Source organism: Aulostomus chinensis, chromosome 14, assembly GCF_037954235.1.
Source record: "Aulostomus chinensis isolate RoL2024-O1b breed Wild chromosome 14, RoL_Achi_v1.0, whole genome shotgun sequence".
Classification (NCBI taxonomy): domain Eukaryota; kingdom Metazoa; phylum Chordata; class Actinopteri; order Syngnathiformes; family Aulostomidae; genus Aulostomus; species Aulostomus chinensis.
The window spans coordinates 2,348,347-2,372,498 of record NC_141333.1 but is presented as its reverse complement, the minus strand read 5'-3'; the positions used below and the strand labels follow the sequence as shown (position 1 = coordinate 2,372,498).

Genomic DNA, 24,152 nt, shown 5'->3' with positions numbered 1-24,152 from the left:
GCGTTGAAGGACCCTTTGCCACTCAGTTGCAACTTACTCTGCTTTAGGGGGCGTGACCCTGGTGACAGTGATGTCATTACACCCCCCCCCCACCACCACCACCACCATCTTTACAAATGATCAAATCTGACTGCAGATTTTTATCTGACAGGAACGATAGGTGCATGTCAGCCTGTATCAGTGAGGGTGTTTCCATTATTTTGTTTTGGTCAGACAGTAGTGTGTGTGTGTGTGTGTGTGTGTGTGTGTGTGTGTGTGTGTGTGTGTGTGTGTGTGTGAGAGAGAGAGAGACAGAGAGAGAGAAAGTAAATGTGTGTATGCTGCACAACAGTGTTGTTTAACAAGCTTAGCAGGATCAGGTGCTTAGTAATCTGCTGGTAATGAGGCTTGTGTGTGTGTGTGTGTGTGTGTGTGTGTGTGTGTGTGTGTGTGTGTGTGTGTTTTGAGTCACTTATGACCAGCCAAATCACACAGCTCCACCTCGTTAGCTGCTCAGTCACCTCATCTACCTGCTTTTACGTTTCCGTTCACATCGAATCTCCTTTCTTTCCCAGTGGCTGCACCTTCATACTGAATACACAGTACGTTCCCACACATGCACTCGTGTGTGTGTGTGTGTGTGTGTGTGTGTGTTGGCGTGTGAACATGCGTGCATCTGTGTTAGGCAGGGTTTAACTGAATTAAGATGACTGAGGCTGGTGCTCTCCCCAACAGCCCCAGATTGGGCTTTTGGAGTGAAAATCCTCCAGGGAAGCACTAATCCCTGACTGTCGGGAGCAATTTTTTTTCCGTAAGCAAAGCTTTCTCATTCTATCTCTCTCTTGCTCGATCACTCTATTTATAGCCCCCTTAAGCTGCTCTGCGTGCCACTGTTTACATTTAGATCCCCCCCTCTTTAGAGTTAGTGCCCTCCTCCTCATGCTCCCTCGGTGCTCCAGCCGAGAATTAAAAGCAGGAAATCTCTGTTGACTAGCAGGCTCACATATAGGAAGGGGGTGAGGGGTGGACAGAGAGAGAGTATGAGGAAGGGAGCTGGATGGATAGAGGAGGAGAGAAAAGGAGGGAAGGACAAAGGTGTGTAGTCCAGCTGTAACACAGAGAGGATGGACTGAGTCTTGTGTTGGGGAACAGAGACGATTTCATTTCAGGCACTGAACCTTCTCAGAGTGATTCCTGTCCCTCCTGCCAAACGCAGAAAGAGCCAGACAGGTGTATTTAGCATGAAGCTAACAACAGAGAAACTGTCCAAAATCGTTTACAAACTCCCAAGTGCATCATCGGGTTTAATTCCGCGTTTTGTGTGATTCACAAACCATTTGACGGAGCTACGATCTTAGCAACCAGACTCCCTGCAGTTCTAGGAGCGGGCGCACCACCTGGTCACGCTCGGCACCACGGTGACCACAAACTTTTTTTTTCCTTTTTTTTTTTTTTTTTAGCTCAACTCAAAGTGATACTAGATATAGAAGAAGTGGGGCAAAAAAAAGACGACGACGTTTTTTTTAGAGAGTTATGCTGTTGTTAGCTTCTTAGCATTAGCTTCAAGCTAAAATAAGTGGCTGGAGAGAAAAGGTTCCCAGTCCAACCCTGAAGAACGACTGGAAGAGAAGCACTTCCTCGAACATCAACACGAGGTTCTAGCTTTTCCTCAGCATTTCTCAAAACATCATTTCCACCATTCTGAACCACAGCATTTCCCTGAAAGCCATCTTGTTTGTTTTCGTGGAGGTCAACTTGCCCCCCACAGCTGAGAAGCAGCAGTTTAAGGCAGCAGCTAACATTTAATTCATTATGTAAATGCTAATCATCAGTTGTAGCACAGACCCCAGGGGTTTAGAGTCACTCAGACACAACGGCGGCTGCAGAAGAGGCGCACTGCAACACATTTAGCTCATGAACACACCGATTTATGGGTCGCGAGGCTCCGCCGTGCTAATCTGTCAGTTTTGTTCCGTGCAGCAGCAAAGCAGTGGTGATGTAAACTCGTTATGTCATTTATGTGATGGAGCAGTCTCATCCTCTGTGTATTCTACGCGGGGAGACGAGGCACGCTTCCACTTGTGTTTCCTGCCTGGTGTCAATAACGTAATCAGATGTGGGGTTTACAGCTGCTCTACCTGGGAGTGTGGCAGCGTGTGTGTGTGTGTGTGTGTGTGTGTGCTGAGGAGAAGCACCCAGGAGATTTGGGTTTAGAAAAACACGTGCTGACTCTGTCCTACAGCAAACTGGAGAAGAACTGACTTTGAAAACACTCAGTGAGATTTTAATTAAGAATTCGATGATGTCACTTTGATGTTTCGACTGAAATGGACCCGAGAAAGTGCCTCATGGCGGCAGACGGAGAAATTATCCACAGAAGGTGCCGTTTATGACTCGGCTCTTACCGACGCCAATCCGAGTTGGAGCTCCCACCTCAACGGGACGGCTGCATCTCATCTTAATAAGAGGAACTACAAGTTTTTGGAACATTTTTTCTACGAGTTGTTCTGGCAGTTCGGTGGAGTTCGCCGGTCATGCGACGACACCCCGGGATCAAAGAGGGTCTGGGGGTCCTGGATTTGAGATCAGAGGGTAAAAGCCTGAGATGACAGATGAGACGAATGAAGCGCGTCGATAACCCCCCAAAAAAGACCACCAACAAGATCAAATCCAGAATTCTGAGATCAAAGTCATTGAGCACCTTGGATGTTTGGGGACCAGCGCCTGGTTCTCATTGACATCAGAGACCCGTGTTTGTGTCCACTCTGTAACTCGAGAACCATTTTTCCCAGCCGTTCTCTATGGAACTCAATCAGTTTCCTGGTCAAACCGAAGCCTTGTTGTTGCTCTGCTGCCTTTGCTAACGTCACGATGAGTAGAAACGCGTCCCGCAGGGCCGCGCTGTTTTCTGTGTGTGATGACTGACATCAATGCACTGACACCTGAGTAGCATGATGAATATAACAGGAATGTTTCTGCGTTGAGCACCAACTGACACACAGCAACAACAACCGCGCTGTTGATTTGTCAACATGCTACGTAAAGGACAAGTCCAAAAAATGAATGCTGTTCAAGAAGACGCCGTCTTCAGGGATCGGATCCACAGAGAGCAAGACAACATGCAGGTGCACACCACCTTCGTGATTAATCCGTGCAAAAAAATCCATATCATGCCAGAGAAACCCATGGGGAGGGAGGCACTGACGGAGGCTCGAGAGTACCCTGGCTTCATCGAAGCCTACCGCAGGACTCGCCTGGAACCCACCAAAAAGTTTTCAAAACCACAGACTGAGAGCCAGGAGATCGGATGGATCACAACCCCTCTGGTCCCGCAGACTAAAGGACTGGAGGAGTGGTGGCCTACACTTGCGGCAGAGGACTTGGCGTGCATGGGACTGGGCTCAGCTGCCCAGAGTGACTCTGCTGAAGACCTGAGCAGCGCGTCCCGCAGAAACCAGACGGTGAAGGACAATGTGGCGGTAGCTGAACTGAAGAGGGAGGACCAGGACAGTGCAGAAGAAAGAGACAGGGAGGTTGCAGTGGAAAGCAAGACGCATCGATGGAACTTCTTGAGACAGGACAAGGAGAAATCTCGTCAAAAAAAACTTTCCGCCGTGGCCACGTCAGCGTTTAATCTTCAGGAAACCGTGAAGAAAAAACTGCTGCGAAATGAGGAGAGACAGAGGGAGAAGGAGGAGAGACAGAGGCTCACGCGCCTTCATGAACTGTATTCACAGGGGCAGAGACAACAGGCTGAAAGGGAGGTCAAGTCAAAGAAACTCCACTTGAAAATACAGAAGGAGCAAATAGCCGCGAAAAGACTGGAGGCACAGAAACTGAGTATGGAGGAGAAAAAAAATGAGGAGAAAATAATGAAAGACGAGGCTGCTCTGGAGGAGAAGTGGAAGCTGAGGAAAAACATGCTGTCAGAAAAGTTGAAGAATAACCTGATCCGAACAGCAGCCGTGTCAGAGCGGCTGGCGGCGAAGGGGCCCAGCCGCGCTCCTCTGAGGAAGGAGCGCAATTCGACCAGCTCAGTTTCGTGCGGTTGTCTTGTTGTTGGGAGGGAGAAGCCGCTTCCCGTCTCCGTCAGGGGCGACATTCTGCCCAAATACTCCAGCACACAATCCAAAAAGATGAGGGAGCAGATGGGCAAAGGTCACTGGCCGCAGTGAAGGGAACAGTCAGGAAGTTCTCGCACTGGAGAAGAAATACTTGACCCCAAAAAAAACGTATTTAGCTGTTCAAGTTCTGTCAAATGGGTGTGAGGTGTAAACACGTCAAGTTTGGCGCAACTGTGCGTTCACAGTTGCTGCAGTCGGGATGTGTTGTAGTTTGTTTTTACCTCACGCCAAACCTCTCCTGATGTCTCGCTGTGATCTCAGAGTTCTGGCTTTGATCTCTGAGAGGCGGATTTAGAAAGGAGGTGATGGGCGCCTCCGCCCTTGCGCCTTTATCTATCTGCAGAACCAGTTTGAGGCCTAACTGGTGGGTCTGACTGGTATTGTTTTTGAGGTAAGAGACAGGATTCTGGATAACGTGAAGTTTTGGGATGGTAGACAGCAATCAGGATGGATCCTGAGATCAGAGACCTGGATGACAGAGATCAGGCTCCAGGTACCTTGTCCTCGCAGGAGCCGATCCATGAGTGGATGAACGGGTAGGTAAGTAGATGGGTGGGTGGGTGGCTTGATGGGGAGGGGGTGGATGAATGTGTGGGTGGATTGATAAATGGATGAATGATTGATAGGCTGATGGATGGGTGGATTGATCACTTTATGATTGGGTGGATTTGCTGTTGTTGATGTAACCATGGATACGTTTATGTGTTACCAGTTTTTTTTAAAAAAAATCACCATGAAAACACACCACATCCTTTCGTTTTTGAGACATCCTGCCAACAAGCAAACATGGCCGCCTCTGTGGAGCTGAACGTGTTGAGAACAGGACGAATATGCACTGGTAGACCGATGAACCGCCAGATGAAGGTGACACTTGGCGCACAGAAACGTGGGGGGCCGCCTCGCCGATCATCATGGGGTTAATGATCAAGGTCGGATGTATCGGCAGCGGCAAGAGCGAGGCTGCTGCGGTTGTCCATTTAGCTGCCGCTCATTAGCTCCTCCTCTGCCAGCTGAGAGCTCTGATCTGTAAACAATGATTGGGCTCAATGCTTCACACTGCCGATTTAATATTTGCTGTGTGCAGCTGTAATCTGTCGGGGATAAGTGCCAGCGCAAAGTGTGAAGCATGTGTGCGTACACGCACACACACACACACGTGTGTGTGTCCTGGTGATAATGAGTTTTTGTGATGATGGCTCTCCCTGCTCTCTGTCTCCAGTGTGAGTGGTTTCAGAGTGTCACTGACCCGCTGCTGAATATTTGATGTGTCAGGTTGATTGTGAAGTCGACCCCAGGCCGCGGTCACTGTGGGCTCCTCTGTCTCGCTGCATCGATCAGACCTGCCACCTGCTGCTCCCTCGCCTGGAAATAATGAAACAATTGAACCTCATTTGCAGAACAGGCAGGACAAGAGAAGACATTCGTGTTAGCATCGGGACTATGAGTTATTACCGGGTTCTCTGTGTTAAATGCTCTGCGCCTCAGGTGAAGTGAAATGCCACACATCTGTTGCAGATGTAAATGAACCTGAGCTTCAGATGTGACAAATCTAAGAGTGGGTCTCACCTGGACTGTTCCCCTAGAGCGGCTCAGTGGCAGCAGGTCACTGCTACAAAGGAGAGTATCACTGTCAGTGAGTTTCCCCTGACTGGAAGAAATCCTCACACTGGCAGTTCAGTGTGTCATGATGACTGGCAGCTCAGTGTGTCATGATGACTGGCAGCTCAGTGTGTCATGATGACTGGCAGCTCAGGGTCTCATGATGACTGGCAGTTCAGTGTGTCATGATGACTGGCAGCTCAGTGTGTCATGATGAGTGGCAGCTCAGTGTGTCATGATGACTGGCAGTTCAGGGTGTCATGATGACTGGCAGCTCAGGGTGTCATGATGACTGGCAGTTCAGGGTGTCATGATGACTGGCAGCTCAGTGTGTCATGATGACTGGCAGCTCAGTGTGTCATGATGACTGGCAGTTCAGGGTGTCATGATGACTGGTAGCTCAGGGTGTCATGATGACTGGCAGTTCAGGGTGTCATGATGACTGGCAGCTCAGGGTGTCATGATGACTGGCAGTTCAGGGTGTCATGATGACTGGCAGCTCAGTGTGTCATGATGACTGGCAGTTCAGTGTGTCATGATGACTGGCAGCTCAGTGTGTCATGATGACTGGCTACTCAGGGTGTCATGATGACTGGTAGCTCAGGGTGTCATGATGACTGGCAGCTCAGTGTGTCATGATGAGTGGCAGCTCAGGGTGTCATGATGACTGGCAGTTCAGTGTGTCATGATGACTGGCAGCTCAGGGTGTCATGATGACTGGCAGCTCAGGGTGTCATGATGACTGGCAGCTCAGGGTGTCATGATGACTGGCAGCTCAGTGTGTCATGATGACTGGCAGCTCAGGGTGTCATGATGACTGGCTACTCAGGGTGTCATGATGACTGGCTGCTCAGGGTGTCATGATGTCTGGCTGCTCAGGGTGTCGTGATGACTGGCAGTTCAGTGTGTCGTGATGACTGGCATTTCAGTGTGTCGTGATGACTGGCAGCTCCGGGTGTCGTGATGACTGGCAGTTCAGGGTGTCGTGATGACTGGCAGTTCAGGGTGTCGTGATGACTGGCAGCTCAGTGTGTCTTGATGACTGGCAGCTCCAGGTGTCACGATGACTGGCAGCTCAGTGTGTCACGATGACTGGCAGCTCAGTGTGTCATGATGACTGGCAGTTCAGGGTGTCATGATGACTGGCAGCTCAGTGTGTCATGATGACTGGCAGCTCAGTGTGTCATGATGACTGGCTACTCAGGGTGTCATGATGACTGGTAGCTCAGGGTGTCATGATGACTGGCTGCTCAGGGTGTCATGATGACTGGCTGCTCAGGGTGTCATGATGACTGGCAGCTCAGTGTGTCATGATGACTGGCTACTCAGGGTGTCATGATGACTGGCAGCTCAGGGTGTCATGATGACTGGCAGCTCAGGGTGTCATGATGACTGGCAGCTCAGGGTGTCATGATGACTGGCAGCTCAGGGTGTCATGATGAGTGGCAGCTCAGGGTGTCATGATGACTGGCTACTCAGGGTGTCATGATGACTGGCTGCTCAGGGTGTCATGATGACTGGCTACTCAGGGTGTCATGATGACTGGTAGCTCAGGGTGTCATGATGACTGGCAGTTCAGTGTGTCATGATGACTGGCTACTCAGGGTGTCATGATGACTGGCTGCTCAGGGTGTCATGATGACTGGCTACTCAGGGTGTCATGATGACTGGCAGCTCAGGGTGTCATGATGACTGGTAGCTCAGGGTGTCATGATGACTGGCAGTTCAGTGTGTCATGATGACTGGCTACTCAGGGTGTCATGATGACTGGCAGTTCAGTGTGTCATCATGACTGGCAGCTCAGGGTGTCATGATGACTGGCAGCTCAGGGTGTCATGATGACTGGCAGCTCAGGGTGTCATGATGACTGGCAGCTCAGGGTGTCATGATGAGTGGCAGCTCAGTGTGTCATGATGACTGGCAGTTCAGTGTGTCATGATGACTGGCAGTTCAGTGTGTCATGATGACTGGCAGTTCAGTGTGTCATGATGACTGGCTACTCAGGGTGTCATGATGACTGGCTGCTCAGGGTGTCATGATGACTGGCTACTCAGGGTGTCATGATGACTGGCAGCTCAGGGTGTCATGATGACTGGTAGCTCAGGGTGTCATGATGACTGGCAGTTCAGGGTGTCATGATGACTGGCAGCTCAGGGTGTCATGATGACTGGCAGTTCAGGGTGTCATGATGACTGGCAGCTCAGTGTGTCATGATGACTGGCAGCTCAGTGTGTCATGATGACTGGCAGTTCAGGGTGTCATGATGACTGGTAGCTCAGGGTGTCATGATGACTGGCAGTTCAGGGTGTCATGATGACTGGCAGCTCAGGGTGTCATGATGACTGGCAGTTCAGGGTGTCATGATGACTGGCAGCTCAGTGTGTCATGATGACTGGCAGTTCAGTGTGTCATGATGACTGGCAGCTCAGTGTGTCATGATGACTGGCTACTCAGGGTGTCATGATGACTGGTAGCTCAGGGTGTCATGATGACTGGCAGCTCAGTGTGTCATGATGAGTGGCAGCTCAGGGTGTCATGATGACTGGCAGTTCAGTGTGTCATGATGACTGGCAGCTCAGGGTGTCATGATGACTGGCAGCTCAGGGTGTCATGATGACTGGCAGCTCAGGGTGTCATGATGACTGGCAGCTCAGTGTGTCATGATGACTGGCAGCTCAGGGTGTCATGATGACTGGCTACTCAGGGTGTCATGATGACTGGCTGCTCAGGGTGTCATGATGTCTGGCTGCTCAGGGTGTCGTGATGACTGGCAGTTCAGTGTGTCGTGATGACTGGCATTTCAGTGTGTCGTGATGACTGGCAGCTCCGGGTGTCGTGATGACTGGCAGTTCAGGGTGTCGTGATGACTGGCAGTTCAGGGTGTCGTGATGACTGGCAGCTCAGTGTGTCTTGATGACTGGCAGCTCCAGGTGTCACGATGACTGGCAGCTCAGTGTGTCACGATGACTGGCAGCTCAGTGTGTCATGATGACTGGCAGTTCAGGGTGTCATGATGACTGGCAGCTCAGTGTGTCATGATGACTGGCAGCTCAGTGTGTCATGATGACTGGCTACTCAGGGTGTCATGATGACTGGTAGCTCAGGGTGTCATGATGACTGGCTGCTCAGGGTGTCATGATGACTGGCTGCTCAGGGTGTCATGATGACTGGCAGCTCAGTGTGTCATGATGACTGGCTACTCAGGGTGTCATGATGACTGGCAGCTCAGGGTGTCATGATGACTGGCAGCTCAGGGTGTCATGATGACTGGCAGCTCAGGGTGTCATGATGACTGGCAGCTCAGGGTGTCATGATGAGTGGCAGCTCAGGGTGTCATGATGACTGGCTACTCAGGGTGTCATGATGACTGGCTGCTCAGGGTGTCATGATGACTGGCTACTCAGGGTGTCATGATGACTGGTAGCTCAGGGTGTCATGATGACTGGCAGTTCAGTGTGTCATGATGACTGGCTACTCAGGGTGTCATGATGACTGGCTGCTCAGGGTGTCATGATGACTGGCTACTCAGGGTGTCATGATGACTGGCAGCTCAGGGTGTCATGATGACTGGTAGCTCAGGGTGTCATGATGACTGGCAGTTCAGTGTGTCATGATGACTGGCTACTCAGGGTGTCATGATGACTGGCAGTTCAGTGTGTCATCATGACTGGCAGCTCAGGGTGTCATGATGACTGGCAGCTCAGGGTGTCATGATGACTGGCAGCTCAGGGTGTCATGATGACTGGCAGCTCAGGGTGTCATGATGAGTGGCAGCTCAGTGTGTCATGATGACTGGCAGTTCAGTGTGTCATGATGACTGGCAGTTCAGTGTGTCATGATGACTGGCAGTTCAGTGTGTCATGATGACTGGCTACTCAGGGTGTCATGATGACTGGCTGCTCAGGGTGTCATGATGACTGGCTACTCAGGGTGTCATGATGACTGGCAGCTCAGGGTGTCATGATGACTGGTAGCTCAGGGTGTCATGATGACTGGCAGTTCAGTGTGTCATGATGACTGGCTACTCAGGGTGTCATGATGACTGGCTGCTCAGGGTGTCATGATGACTGGCTACTCAGGGTGTCATGATGACTGGCAGCTCAGGGTGTCATGATGACTGGCAGCTCAGGGTGTCATGATGACTGGCAGTTCAGGGTGTCATCATGACACCCTGAGCTGTGTCATCTGTGTCTTGGACAGTCTGCCATCCTGACTGTCACCTCACCTACACCAGCACTGCACAACCAGAGTTCCAACAGATGGACATCCGAAAAAAAAGAAGAAAAGCTGCATCCTGTTGATTGGGTGATAATGGTCTCATTCAAGGTGACCTTCTTGTTCCAAAGGTCAATCATGTCCATGGAGCAGATGCCAGTAGATTTACAATGAAAATATGCCTTTGTGTTCTGTCATGAACTTTAATAGATGGAATGATTTCATTGAGCAGTTCTGATGCCCCCCCCCCCCCCCCCCGCGCGCGCGTGATTGAGACAACGGTTGTTGATTCTTTTTTTTCTTCTATTTTTTTTATTATTATTTTTAACCAGTGAGTAAAACCCATTTACCTTTTACTTGAGAGAAATCCTGCCCTGTATTCCGCCAGGATGACCCTAATCCTACTTTGCGGTCCGCAGTGACGTTATAGGCTTCTAAAAGCAGCAGCTTGGAAAGTCATTAGGTCGCGGACTCCGCAGGGAATTATTATTGTCATCATGGTGAGGTATTATTGTGTCGGTGTGGCTTAGAGGTGTCAGGAGAATTAAGAGCTGCCTTTTTTCCCCCTTTCAAACGGATGATTTCTCCCTATAAGGAACATTGTTGATCTTTTTTTTTTTCCTCTTTAAATCACCCTCAATTATTCCAGTGTTAGATTGAGATGTTTTTGTTCGTATTATTTTTGTGGCTTGACAGGCAAATCCTGTCATTCACCGGGGATTCATCTGGAATCTCAGCCATTCAGGATTGCATTCATATTTTAATCGCGTTCATATAAAATTCCCTCACAAGCGCTTGGGAAGGAGAATTCATGAAAAACACGGACAGTCTGGCAGGCTTTTTCTTCTTTTTTTTCTCCTTTTTTAACTTTCAAAGACGCAACTGGTGCCATATGAAAGAGGTCTGAAAGTGTGTGTGTGTGCGTGTGTTTGTTTGTGCGTGTGTGTGTGTGTTTGTGTGTGTAAACGATAGTTGCAGTGGAAGTGTTGTTCAGCTTCCCGCCGACGTCTCTTGCTGAGGGAGATGAGAGGAGCTGACACACAGAATTAAAAATATCTCTCAATAACGCTCGCTCGCTCGCTCTCTCTCTCTCTCACTCTCTCTCTATCACACACACACACACACACACATCCACATATTTCAACATACAGTCTCTTTTTGTGCTCATCTTCTTGCGTGTGGATGCCCACATACAAACTGTTGTGTGGTTTGAATAGACATTAAAGCAGGTTTGATGGCTTCACTAGAAGCCCCCCCCCCCCCCATTGTAGCATTTTAAGCATGTTAGCATTATGTAAAGATGTGGGCATTTATTCATTTAGCGCTCCAGGGCGATTATGCAGGTTCAAGAGGTGTTTAGCAGCTGTATAAATATCAGCATTTATGCATGAGCGCTGGTTTCTGCCTGTTCCTGTCTTCCACATGAGAAGCGTGGAGCTAATTGTGTTTGTATGAATGGCAGCAAGCGGGTTTTTTATGCATGAATGCAAACAACACAGCAGCCGCAGCCTCCTCAGCCCCGGCGGACGGCTCCTCCTATTCACGGAGAGCTGAGGAACTGCTTGCTTCCCGTTTATCCGCCTCTCTCTGTCTCCTGTAACACCGGGTCGGCAGGCAGGAAATCACCTGCTGTGGATGCGGGAAGTGCGACGGCTGACGAATCAAAGCAGCTGTCTCTGGGTCACCTGGTTCGGAGAGGTGCTGGACTTGTTCTGACATTTTCAGAGTTTATAATAGATTTATGGATTCACTCCCTCTACACACACACACACACACACACACACACACACATACACACTCACACTCTCTCTCTCTCTCTCTCACTGCAGCCCTCCCTCTCTGTTTGTGTTGCTCAGTCACCTCTGAAGCTGTCATCTGTGCCACCCTGCCCGTCATGTCAGAGCCTCAATTTGGGCAAATGTCAGTGAGCACAGTGAGACGGCGGGGCAGGGGAGCCGTGTCACGGCGGTGGATACAAACACAACAGCTGCACTCATCATCTCAAAGCACCTGAGAGAGAGAGAGAGGGAGGGAGAGAGAGAGAGAGAGTCGGGGTGTCAGATTGGGAAACACCTCAGCAGCATCGCAGTCACAATCGCTAGCCTTACTGCCTCTGTTGCCATGACAACGGGGGACTGTCAGGCATCCTGGAGGGAGGGACGGTCCAAAAAATCTGCAGCTGTCACTTACTTCAGGAGAGGGCGAAATGGAGACGTGTGTGTGTGTGTGTGTGTGTGTGTGTGTGTGTGTGTTTCCTAGCTGCTGTATCATGTCTGTTCACTTCTCCGGGTGCAGACGAGGCACTTTGAATGAGCCTTTGAAAATAATTCTATGTTCCAACAGGGTTCTGAATGGCGCAGGATATTTATACGGAGCCTTATACACATGCAAATGAGCCTGAATGATTAAAGAGGGAACAGAGGCGGTGTAACGCAGGTGGAGGATGTCAGACGGACCAGAGCAGAGATGAGTGGTGAGATTTAATGACAATTAAGTGAGACTGAATCGGATCTTTGGAGCCAACAATGGAGGGATGGAACCTGACCGCTCTGCTGCTGCGCCCCGACGCCCTCTGACCTGGAGCCCCCACCAGTACCCAGGGAGCCATCGGACCAGAATCAGAACCGCGTTCTTAACTGCTCCTCCACCGCTCACCACACTGCGGCTTCCTGATTTCCGTCTGACAGGTTCATCACATCATAATCTAGACTAACAGGGATTATTTTATCTGGACAGTCGATCAGAATGATACCGGCACCCCAGCGTGGTCCGGTGTTGAGGTGCAGCAGACACTCTGGCCTGTAAACTGCATTCTGGGAGATCGTTTTAGTTTGGTGCAGACGCCTGCAGAAATGACGCCGTCATTGTGGCTTTAGAACTTAGCGATGGCGCCGTGCCCATTGGCCTTAATGGCGTTCAGACTTCCCCTTTCAGAATCCAGGACATTTACAGGACAGAGCTCGTTGGAGGAGGACAGTGGAAAAACTGTATGAAATAGTTGTTTGTTATTGTAGTCGAGGTGAAAGTTTGGAATCACGGCGGTGTTGGTGTGAAGTCACGCGGTCCGGCAGCTTCCGGATGCGGCCACTTGCTGAGAAGCTGCGTCTCTGAAACCAACAAGCGTGAACGTTGATGGAGTCGCCACGACTGCGCGCGCGGCTCCTGGAGGAACAGACTCAGTCGCATCAATTCGGCAAGAAAAGGAGGATGAACTCTGCTGCTGCTCATCAGAGTGGTGATGACATCATGTGGTGTAATGACCCTGATTGGCTGAGGGAGCTCATCCATCAAGTCTAGCTCAAAAAACTGAGTCTACTCAGGAAAAACGGTAACAGTTTGAGTCACGAGTCAGGAAGCTCCTGAGTCAGACGCCCCCCTTTTTCCCGCCTCGCGCTCACGTCCATTCTGAACGTCTCCTGGGTGTGAACGCAGAGGTTTGAGCCGGTAATTTGCTCCATCCAGGTGAGGCTTTGCCGCGACCGAGCGACGCCTGCTGCCGAGGCCTGTTAGATCAGGTGTCCTCGCTCTTCCAGATCTGACCACTGATGCTCCCTGGGAGGGGGAGGGGGGGGGGTGAGTCTCCATGAGGTGGTGGCCTGGTTGCAGGGTTGGTGCAGCTCAACCAATCACAGACCTGTCCTCATAAACACAGAGAAACCCAGGCGTTTTTCCTCTGTGAGAGTTCATCATAAAACGGCGCTTCTGTAGGGTGAAGTCAATAAAGACGGTGGCGTGAGGTGGACAGTGACTGAGGCAGGTGCTGCTGCTGCTTTGCCTTTTGTTGAGGCCATTTTGGGGGTTCTGAGCTGCAGCGGCAGCATGGTGGCGTCCCTCGAGGGACCCGAGTCCTCCCTCTTCCTGCCTCCATCTGCAGCCGATTGATTGAAAACACACTGGACAGCAGCAGGTATTGACCGCACGGTAATTGACTGTGTTTTTGTTGGGAGCTTCCGAAGTGCTTCGCATTGACGTCTTCATTGATGAGCCGGTTCACTGACCCTCCTCTGAGATCTTAGCGATCTGGAGCACGCCAGCAACCAATAGCAAGGTCACCAGTCAGGCCACCGCCGCTGCTGGTTTTGTCTTCTGAAGAGTCGCATTTGCACTGAAAGTGGTTATTTTGGGCTTTTCGAGTGATGGAACAATCCAGAGTAACGTAGAGACGCGCTGACGAGGCGTTTACGTAGCAACAGGACGTGGCGCAGGAATCTGTTGCTCACTGAGGCCTCTGAGGGAACGCTGACAGTCACCGCATCTTCACGTGTTTTCACATCCCCAGCTGCTTGTGGCTCCATGCCAGCTGCTGTCACATGACTGGACCAGCACGTCAGCAGCACCAGCCGCCACTCCCACTCCCTCCTGACCCTGCGGTCGCTACCAAACAGGCTCCTTACTTTCTCTAGGATGTACCTGCAGCTCCAAGCTTCATCTCTGGGTGTGTTGCTAACGCTAGCAGGCTCTCAAGCTGGTAAATCGTTCCTGGCCAACTTTGCGCGTCACGTGATGCAGAATGTTGTTGGTGTTTCAGTCGCTACGTCCAAATTGCCAAGTAGGTCTGATCCTAGGTCTCAGAGCAGGTCGCAGGCTGTCCCAAACCACAACTGGCGTGAGTAGCAACCTACTTCTCAACCTAAACTCCAGCCTAAACACGCCCACATTGTAGGTCAGTTCAGGTGCATCCTACGGAGCAACCTATGGCCCACAATGCACCGCGGACTTCTTCGTCCCCTAAAAACTCGTGGACCCGCAAGCCAAGTTTGCGCCACCAACAGTCTCCCTTTCTGATGAACACCAACATTTATAGTCGTTGTTGATGACTAAAGGTGCGTTCACACCAAACGCGACGTGTGTGAGCGCACCTTTACAGGTGCGTTAATGTGCTTAATAATAGAGAATGAATGAAGGGTGCGCTCAGTGGAGTGCAGTACTACAGTCAGGCCTGCAGGTGGGGCTTTCGTTGGTGCCGTCTACCTAATTGTGGTATCTGTGCTCCGCCAGCAGAGGTCGTGCTTCACCACCATCTTCTAGGGTGTCCGAATGGTGCCGTGTTTAGGTTGTAGGAGGAGGACGTAGGTTGGTACTTGGCAACTGGGACGCAGCCTGTGTCACTCCCTTGTCATGGTTTTGACTCGCTGCTGCTCCCAGTGGCCTCAACCACGTTTGAGTCAAGTTTAGGTGGAGCCGTTGATAATCGTGTCCATTTTGTGGCGAGTCGCTTCTCCTCAGACCGAACGTCCACACTTAGCCTGCTAATTAAAAAGAACCAAAACAAATAAATCCCACAAATGAGGGAAGTTCTGACACGTCTGCAGTTTTGTTCAAACTACCAGCAGGAGGGTGCAGCGAGAATAAAACCGTGACAACATTTCACATTGTATGAAGTCGTAATCGGTCACGAATAAACGTGGGCCTCCACTGTAACATTTTACTTCATTTTTTCAAAACATTTTTTCACACCAAAACTCAAATTTCCTCTTTTTTAATCAAATTGAAGTTGGGATTTTTTTTTGTTAGTTTCTTGCCTTAAGTGCCCGGATGTAAGGATTTCTGAGTGCATTCCGTGCCCCCCCCCCCACCCCCACCCCCGCATGTTTATTCAGACCGCGTTGAGTTAAACAGCAACCGGGGACCAGAGTCTGGTCTCAGGGCTGAACTCTCACCGAGGTTCCGATACCTGGTGTTTGTTTCTGCCTCGCGCGCAGGGAAACCTCCACTCACGCACCTCCATGTGCAGAAATAAATAAATAAATAAATAAACAAACAAATAAATAACGCCTGAATAAAACATGCAAATGTGCGCAAAAAACACTCGTCGTCGTTATTTTCTCAAGATGCGCGTCATCTCTCCTGCATGTTCTCTGTGGGGGGGGGGGGGGGGGGGGGGCTATTTTTAGTCTCCCCGTGCGGACGCGTCCGATTCCGTTAATTGTCTGCGTGAGATGAACCCCGCTACGGAATATTAGAGAGAGAGAGTGAGAGATGCGGGAAAGACCAGATTGTTGCTTCATCCGAGCTTCCACCGGTGCTGCGCTCTATTTTTAGCCGGGAACTACAGCCGCTCTGACTGCAGACGCGGAGGGGAAATCACCCGCGCCGCCTCGCTGCCGTCCAGCCGCTGACATCTCACCGAGGCACCGGGGGGCGACGGAGGGACACCGGGGGTGGGGGTGGGGGGGCGACGGAGGGACACAGGGGGTTGAGGAAGTCAGGAAAACACGCTCTGTTGAGGTGGGAGGTGTCCGCGGAGATCCGTCCTGAGTCCCGCCGGAGCCCCTGTGTGAGGCACTGCGGGCGGTCCAGCTCCTCCTGCCCGGAGAAAAAGGGGGGAGAGAGAGAGAGAGAGAGAGAGAGAGAGAGGAGAGGCGTGCTGCACATCAGGCTACTTTTCTGACGACACACCAACAATCCTCAACCTGTGGATAGGGCGCGCACGGCGCTCCGCTGCCTCCACCTCCACCTCCACCTCCACCTCCACCTTCCTCCCCCCTCCTCCTCACCCAGGACGCATGAACCGGCAGAGGGGGTCGGTTCGATTCCCAAGCGGAGGAGAGGTGCCGGGAAGTTGAGGGGGTCGTGCACCATCCCCGCTTCATGAATGGCCGGAAAATGGAGGAGGTGCCACTGGAAAAAGTCAAGACCCGTCGGAGGAAGGGTCGCTGCCCGGCCGGTGCACCCCTGGGCGCCATCGCCTGCGAGGACGAGTTCAACAGCCAGGAGCTGGAGGCTCTCTTCCAGAGCTACAACCTGAAGCTGGAGCAGACCGCCACCCTCAAGGCGCTGGCGGTGCTCATCGTGGCCGCGTCGTCGCTGTCCCTGGTGGAGCTGCTGTCCAGCCCGCGCCTCACCTTGTCCAAGGGCTCCTACCCGGTGCACTGCGTGGTGTTCCTGTCGCTCTTCATCGTCACCAACGTCAAGTACCTGCAGGTGACGCAGCTGCAGCAGATCGCCAAGCTGGCGCTGCTCTTCAGCTTCACCTTCGCGCTGCTCTGCTGCCCGTTCCCGCTGGCGCTCGGCGCGTCGGAGCCGGAGGGCGCCGCCGCCCCGGAGCAGGGCGTCTGGCAGCTCATGCTGGTCACCCTCGTGGCTTACGTGCTGCTGCCTGTGCGGACGTTGCTGGCCGTGCTGTTCGGGGTGATGCTGGCCGCATCCCACTTCATTGTCATCGCGACGTCGGTCACGGGGAGGAAGCAGAAGCTGTGGAGGCCGGTAAGTGCTGCCCCGGCGGCCCCCCTTTTCAATTAAGATATCATGGAAGCACTTAGGTGACACCCCCCCCCCCCCCCCCCCGTCACACCTGCTGCTGAGACTCCAGGAGTTGAAATAGTTAAACGTTGGCGGACCCGGAAGCACGGCAACTTTCACTTTTACGAGCCGGTGCAGGGGGAGCTGTCCGGCTGCCGGTGCTGAACCAGGCGGCGGGGTGTCTTACAAGCAGCTCCAGGCTCCAGGCGGACAACTCGGCCTCCATCAAGAACGAGAACGTTGTCACCTGATGTTGTTTTAATTCGTTTATTTGAAGCCGTTTTGATGAGCAAAAGCGGCAGGAAGGAAGCAGCAGCAGAGAATCACGTGGCCGGAGGGTTGCAGCCCTGCTGGAGCAGCAACAGTTCCTCTGACTTCGTTTTCAGTCACAGCTCCGTTTCCTCCTGAGACGCCTTGTTTTCCGTCTCTAGTTGATCATTCCAGGTCCTTAAAGACGTCCTTGAGTCCAGTCGAAGGTGAAATCAGGCCCTTAGATCTTCAAAGGAGGAAAATCAGCGGCACTCATTACGTAAATGCTCCCTCATTAATGATCTTTGAAGGCCTTCGCCCTCCCCAAAGTTGATGGGAAAACTTAACTTGTGACACCTTAAAATGAAAACGCTTGTTGCCCTGCCAGATGCGTCTGCTACATTTTTGTTACTTTGGAAAAACAAAACAAAAAAAACAAGTCAGAATCAGAGTTGTCAGGGGTTTCCAGTCCGTGGGTCCACACACCCTGGACGCCAGTGGAGAAAAACCTGCTTTCGATGAGGGGAAGGAGACTGAACTTCATTTGTCCTGTGTTTTTTGTTCATCAACTGCAGCAGGGCGGCTTTAGCCTGCATGGCTAATTCCCTGCTGACTGGCTGACAGTCGGCACCCTAAGGATGAAGATTTGAAAGAGAGAAGATGTTTTTTTTTAATTATTATTCCTGATTATCTTTCCAGAAGCTATCAGATTAAAATACCAGATTAATGCGCGCCCATCCCCCGCCTCTCGATTGAGCTCCTAGCCAGTGTGAACCAGTTCCAGTCAACAGGAGTGTGGTTTTGTTTACCAGGCGCCGTAGTCGCAGTGTACAGAAGTCATGTCGTCCATCTGGCCATGTGGGATTTAACCGCTTCCCTGACCTTTCACCTCTGACCTTTTTAGGAGCCACACGGAGTGGCTGTGTGGAGTTCATCCTCCAAATTAAGTGTCCAGCGGGATCAATAGTCTCAGGTCACCAATCAATACGGCGCTGCAGCCTCTGTCCACGGTACCGCCTCTGTTCTTGAAGTCCCGCCCTGTTCTGGTGCCGCCGTTCATTCCATCCTATGGATTAATCAAGGATTGCGAGGTCTAATCTAAGCATGATGGCAGACACGTGTGTTCCTCCAGATTCACACGCACACACACACACACATCCTCCCAGCTGTTTGTTTGGCATGTCTGCTCTTGTTTGTATGCAGCTGGTGGCTAACGCCGTGCTGTTCACCAGCGTCAACTTGTCGGGGGTGTTTGTGAGGATTCTCACCGAGCGCGTCCAGAGGAAAGTCTTCCTCCAGGCCCGCAACTGCATCGAGGAGCGTCTGAGGCTGGAGGACGAGAACGAGAAGCAGGTGAGAACGCCGCACGTGAGTACGTCGCCTGGGCTCCGGCGCGCGGGCGCGTGCGTTCCATGATGGCGTCGCAGTCTGCTGAGTTTTCTGTTTCAGGTGCCAATGTGTTCGAACAGCCTTCCCACCGGCACACAGTAACTATGACAGCAGCTATTTAAGGAAAGAACAATTACTGTGGCACATGCGCCGGTGCCACACGTTCCACCCCCTCTGAACACACCTACACGCCGCCATTTAACTAACAAACTTTAACACCACAGAAACACTTGTGCTGCAGCCGCCTCACCCACCGTGTGCACGAAACCCAGCAGTTGTGAGGATTAATTATCTTGTGTAATTCTATACAAGTCTTGTTACAGCTACGCAACATCTGCACGCACGCACTTTAGCACCTGTGCTTTGTAGATTAGACGATGATAAACCGTGTTTTCCCCGGCAGTAACAGGCTCCCTTCTGACAGGTAATTACACAAGCAGAATGCTTTCATGGCCTCTCTACTCCAGTAAAGGTCACAGTTTATCTGGGTGAGAGAGAGAGACACACACACACACACACACACACGCGTGCGCGCCTGATTGGGATCCTTTCAAGATGGGGCTGCTGATGTGCCCACGAGTCTCAGATTTGAATTTCAGCCGTCAAACACGCGGCGGTCATCACTCTGCTGGTTCTCGGGGGTTTTGTTGTTTTTTTTCCTTTAATTTGGTTTTGTTTTTTGTGGCTTTGAGCTGAATCTATAGGTCGTATTGATTTCCGAACGTGTGCAAGTTGATGTGCTGTACACGAGTCGGCTGAATCGACTCCTCGGTTCAATAACAATCTCGGGGCTGGGAAGCAGTGAGTCGGTTTCTCTTTGCCGAGGAGTGTAGGATGGGTCCAGGAAGACCTCCTTGCATTTAGGGTCAGATTTGCCACGGCGCCAACAGGAAGTGACATGGTTCTTTAATACTCTGGGGGTTCGGGTTGCTGTGAAGACTGAGTTTTGGTTCAACAGCGTTACCGTGGTGAGGCGGCCATGTCTGATATTGAGCAACTGGGCTCTACGTGGTCTAATCTTTTCAAAACGTTTCCAACTAGAGGCTACAGGAAGTAAGCTTGATACGGTCCCCAGATGTCCCGCCCCCAGCCTCTGATTGGATGGTGCTTGGTGTCAACTTTAGGTGTGAGGAGTGAGATGCATCAGAGGACGAGTAGGAGAGAGTGCTCACACAGTTCAGTTCGGATGAGAAAAACACAAAAGGACTCATTTATTTTTGATGGAGGTTTTTGAGAGGATACTGCTGTACCACTGGGGGGACACGTACCCCAGTTTGATCATCCTGGTCGTGGGAACAGCCTACATTTTATGACACGGTTAAACCTAAAAAAAAACCCTCAAAACAAAGATTTCCTTGTTCTGACTGAGCTGCTATTTTCCACTCTGGATTCCTTCGGTATGAAATTGTTCTTTTGAAAAGAAGTTTTAATGGGAACTGCTGGTTGTTAATCTTTGGACAGGAAATCTGCATTTAAATGTGAGCGAGAGAGAGCGAGGAAGGTATGAAGTCAAGCCAAGCACAGGGAACTAAAGCTGAGGAATGGGAATCATTAGCGTGCGATAATAACTTCTTCTGGGAAGAGAAATGGAAGAGATTAATAAGGCAGATGAGCAGGTTTCTGTGTTAAAGCACCTTTGTTATCGTCTCTTCAACACCAGCAGACACACGCCGCCTCCCTCAAGGGTGAGCCACGTTTCTGAAAGCTGTTAAGTTGTTTTATCGGTGTCAAAGGTTGTGCAACGGCGCCGGTTGGCTGGTTCCGGAACCCCAGGCAGCTTCAGGGGGACCAGCTGGTAGTTTACCGCGCAGTGGAGAGTGGCGTTCTCTCAAGGCCGCGGAGAAGACGCATCCATCCTGAACCAGCTTCCTCACTCGGACTGTTACTTGCGCTGTTTATTCACGGCTGATTATTAGTCCGTCCAGGGCGCCGACGACTGAGGCTCACCACCGGTAAATTTAAAGCAATACGAACCGCAGTGACTGGAAGTGAACGTGTTTCTTTATGAACAGGAAGTTCCAGAGAGCACACACGGCGTCGGTGCATTTGTCTTTGTATCCCTTGACTTTAAAGTTCCGCTGCCTCCTCTGTTTTAACCCCTCCCTCTTCAGGAGCGTCTGCTAATGAGCCTCCTGCCCAGGAATGTTGCCATGGAGATGAAGGAGGACTTCCTGAAGCCCCCTGAGAGGATCTTTCACAAGATCTACATCCAACGTCACGACAATGTCAGGTACTGGGGCGTCATGACAACTGCGGCGTGTATGGTGGGGCTGGCGTGTTTTGATCCAGGTGTTACCCACTGTGACGTCAAGGTCAAGAATAGAAGGAGAGCGATTCAGATTTGCCATTAAAGGAGATGCAATCACACCACGTAAAGGTTAGGAAGGGGGAGAAGGAAAAAGGGACGGAGCGCTCGCTGCAGCTGAAGCCGGCAGGTTACAAACCACCTCATCTCCTTCAGACTCTCCGCGGAAGCGTCTTTTCTGCATCTGCACACCGGGAGATATTTCTAAGCTCTGGAGTCGCCGGCCGGCAAGGCTCTGAATTTGGACCCCAGGGTACATTTTTGGTGTTCGGAGACCCAAAAGGAAGCAGAACAGGGTTTTGTTACACTCAGAAAATTCCGCAATGTGGAAGAATTTAACCCAGAGAGCAAAACGCAGCTGGTCACTAGAATTCGAACGGCTGGTTCACCTTTACGGAAAATACGGTTTGGTGTTTCTCCACCGTTTGCTTGAAAAGTCTCCTTCCTCCGTTCAGTTCCCCTCTTGATGTTGCAGCTAAAATATACAGGGTTTTCCACCAGGAGCCAAGACGAGAGGCCAGCAGATGAGATTTAGCACAAAAAATACAACAGGAAAATCCAGTGAAAGGCAGAACTCACAAGCCTGTGTGCGTCATCACCTTCAGAGTTAAGGAACTACTCACCCATGATGCATTGCAAACCACATTTCCTGACATTTTGTGATGGTTTTCGTCGTTGCTGGCTAACTCGTTACTGACGTCGCTGAATGTTTAGGATCAAAATACTGTCTGGGAGGTGAATCGTGTTTCGGGAGTTTTTTTTCCCCACAAAAACAACGATCGCGAGGAATTTGCGTCACTCCAAGTAACAGAGAGTGACGCATTTCCATGGTAACAGCGCACTCCACCAATCAGAGGCGTCGGCGATGCGCTCTGGGATTGTGGGTCGTGTTTGAAACTGCGTGATTCTTGTTGGAGCCGCTTTTAAAGGAAACGACCTGAATACAGGGGCAAACTCCTCCCACCGGGACGTGATTGCAGGCGGAGTCTCTGCTGGTTTAATTGTTCTCTGTCACAGGAGCTTTAACCCTTCCGACGCTTCCGACACTTAAAAGCGTGAACCAGAGTTGCACCTCATTTCCTGCAGCGCCGCCCTGGTGAATTCTATCAGCCTTTTCAGGAGCCGCCTCTCGCACTGGCAATGAAGAACAAATTAGCAGTCGAGAGCCCGGCCCGACTTTGAGCTGATTACATTCCAAAGAGGCAGTAACGAGAATAAGAGCGCTGCATCAGCGCTGCCGAGAGTGGGAGTGGAGGGCGAGGCGGCGTGTCAACAGCACTCCAGTGGAGAGACCGTCCTCTCCACTCTGTCGCTCTCTCTTTTTTTTCCTCCCCTCTCTGTCTGTCTGCCAGGCTCCTGCACCCGTGAGCATCTCTGCTGGCTCACCTGTCTTGCCGCTGCGCTGGTCCAAGCAGAGCAGGTTAACGCACGCGTCTCCAGGGAGCCGCCACGCATGCAAACACACGCCAGAAAAAAAAAAGATCAGCTTGATGTTGCCAAGCAGGGGCATCTCCCTCAGCTGGACTCCTTTGATGTGGCCCTGAGAACATTTGATCGCGCACCTACTTAGCTCCGCCAGCGCACTGCTCGCCGTCTCCCCCGCCCGCTGTCTCCCCTTTTCCTCCTCACCCACCGCCACACATGCAGCACAGCGCCATTCAAAGACAAATCACACAACAGAGCTCCTCTGTCGAGCAGCAGTCGTGATCCCGGCTTTGCATACATCAGGCTCCCCGGCAACTATTCAACGCTCCCAAAACAAGCGCAGAAAAGTCAGTCACGACGCAGGGAGAACCAGGGCTCGGAACCGGAGTTCAGGTCTTTGTGGGCCCAAATGAGTCCCACTGTTGAAAAATGTCAAGTGCCAAACATTGGGCCTCATTCACAAATGTCATGAACAATTTTCTACAAATAGCCGTCGGGCCTGGCTTCCTTCCTCCAAGATCAGATTCAGGGTTAGAAACATCCCGCGAGAGGCGCAGAATATTTTGTGAATGAGGCTCGTGGAATCGATTTTAACGAGATTCATGTTGACTCCTGGCATTTGGGGGCGGCTGCAAGCGCTCCAAACATCAATCTTTGCCCTGGAAGAGCAACAGTCTGTTGCAGTGCCTCCAAACAAGGGGGGGGGGGGGGGGTGGCGCTGGTCTGGTTCTCGTCCTGGTCGCCTGCTGCTCAGCACCTGAGAGGAGCGTTTCTGGTCATCCGTGTTCAAACCCGGCCGTTTGTCCTCTGAGCCGTCAACGGTGCAGATGTCAGGTCGTCACTGTCTGATCTCCGCCACACTTGATGCTTCCCGTTATCCTTCAGGTTATCGGATCCCTTCATCGTCACCAGAGGTTCTTCCTGTCACTCGGATGTATTTTCTTGTGGTAAATGATCCATCAGCAGAACAGGAACTCAGCTATCGCATCAGCACCGCCATCAGAAAGTGACACAATCGCCCCGCGTGGCTTCCTCTGTGAGCCATCGGGAGTCAGTAAGATCCACAGTCTCTTATTTTGCCGCCATCTGGCCTGCCTCGGAGGAAGCGGGCGGGGGGCTAAGTGGCTTTCAACACCTTCGTCAGCCCCGCTGCAGCAGGTAGCCGGCAGCGGCCAATTCAGCTCTGAAATTGATTCAGCGGTCGGCTGAGAGACGCTTATCAGCGATTGGATTACGGCCCTCGCTGATTGCTCCACTTTTGACCGCCATTAGTCGGTGTCTCGGTGGCGGAGTGATCGCTGGCTGTTTGTATCAACAGAAACACTCGGCTCTACTCCCTCCGGTTCTTACTGTGTACTGTTACTGCAGTATTTTACCAACGTCACATGGTTGTTTCAGATTGAGGTCTCTTTTTCTCTCTTGACAGCATCCTGTTTGCAGACATTGTGGGTTTCACCAGTTTGGCCTCCCAGTGCACGGCTCAGGAACTCGTCAAGCTGCTCAACGAGCTCTTCGGGAAGTTTGACGAACTGGCGACAGTGAGTGACCTCTGACCCTCAACACAGCTGCTTTACCCTGGAAATGATCAAATACATGCCCTGCGCGTTTGTGCCGACGTGGAGAGA

The 24,152-nt window shown here is 51.4% G+C and overlaps 1 protein-coding gene across 1 annotated transcript in view; it reads left to right on the top strand.

Moving 5' to 3' along the window:
• The first annotated feature begins 15,889 nt into the window (after window positions 1–15,889).
• The window catches only part of LOC147249418 (adenylate cyclase type 1-like), a 36,667-nt gene continuing 28,404 nt past the window's right edge, over window positions 15,890–24,152 (top strand). The window contains exons 1-4 of the mRNA XM_086223393.1: window positions 15,890–17,123; window positions 18,612–18,761; window positions 20,909–21,027; window positions 23,954–24,065. Coding sequence (XP_086079519.1) covers window positions 16,509–17,123; window positions 18,612–18,761; window positions 20,909–21,027; window positions 23,954–24,065 — 996 coding nt within the window. The 5' untranslated portion in view covers window positions 15,890–16,508. The remainder of the gene's footprint in view (window positions 17,124–18,611; window positions 18,762–20,908; window positions 21,028–23,953; window positions 24,066–24,152) is intronic.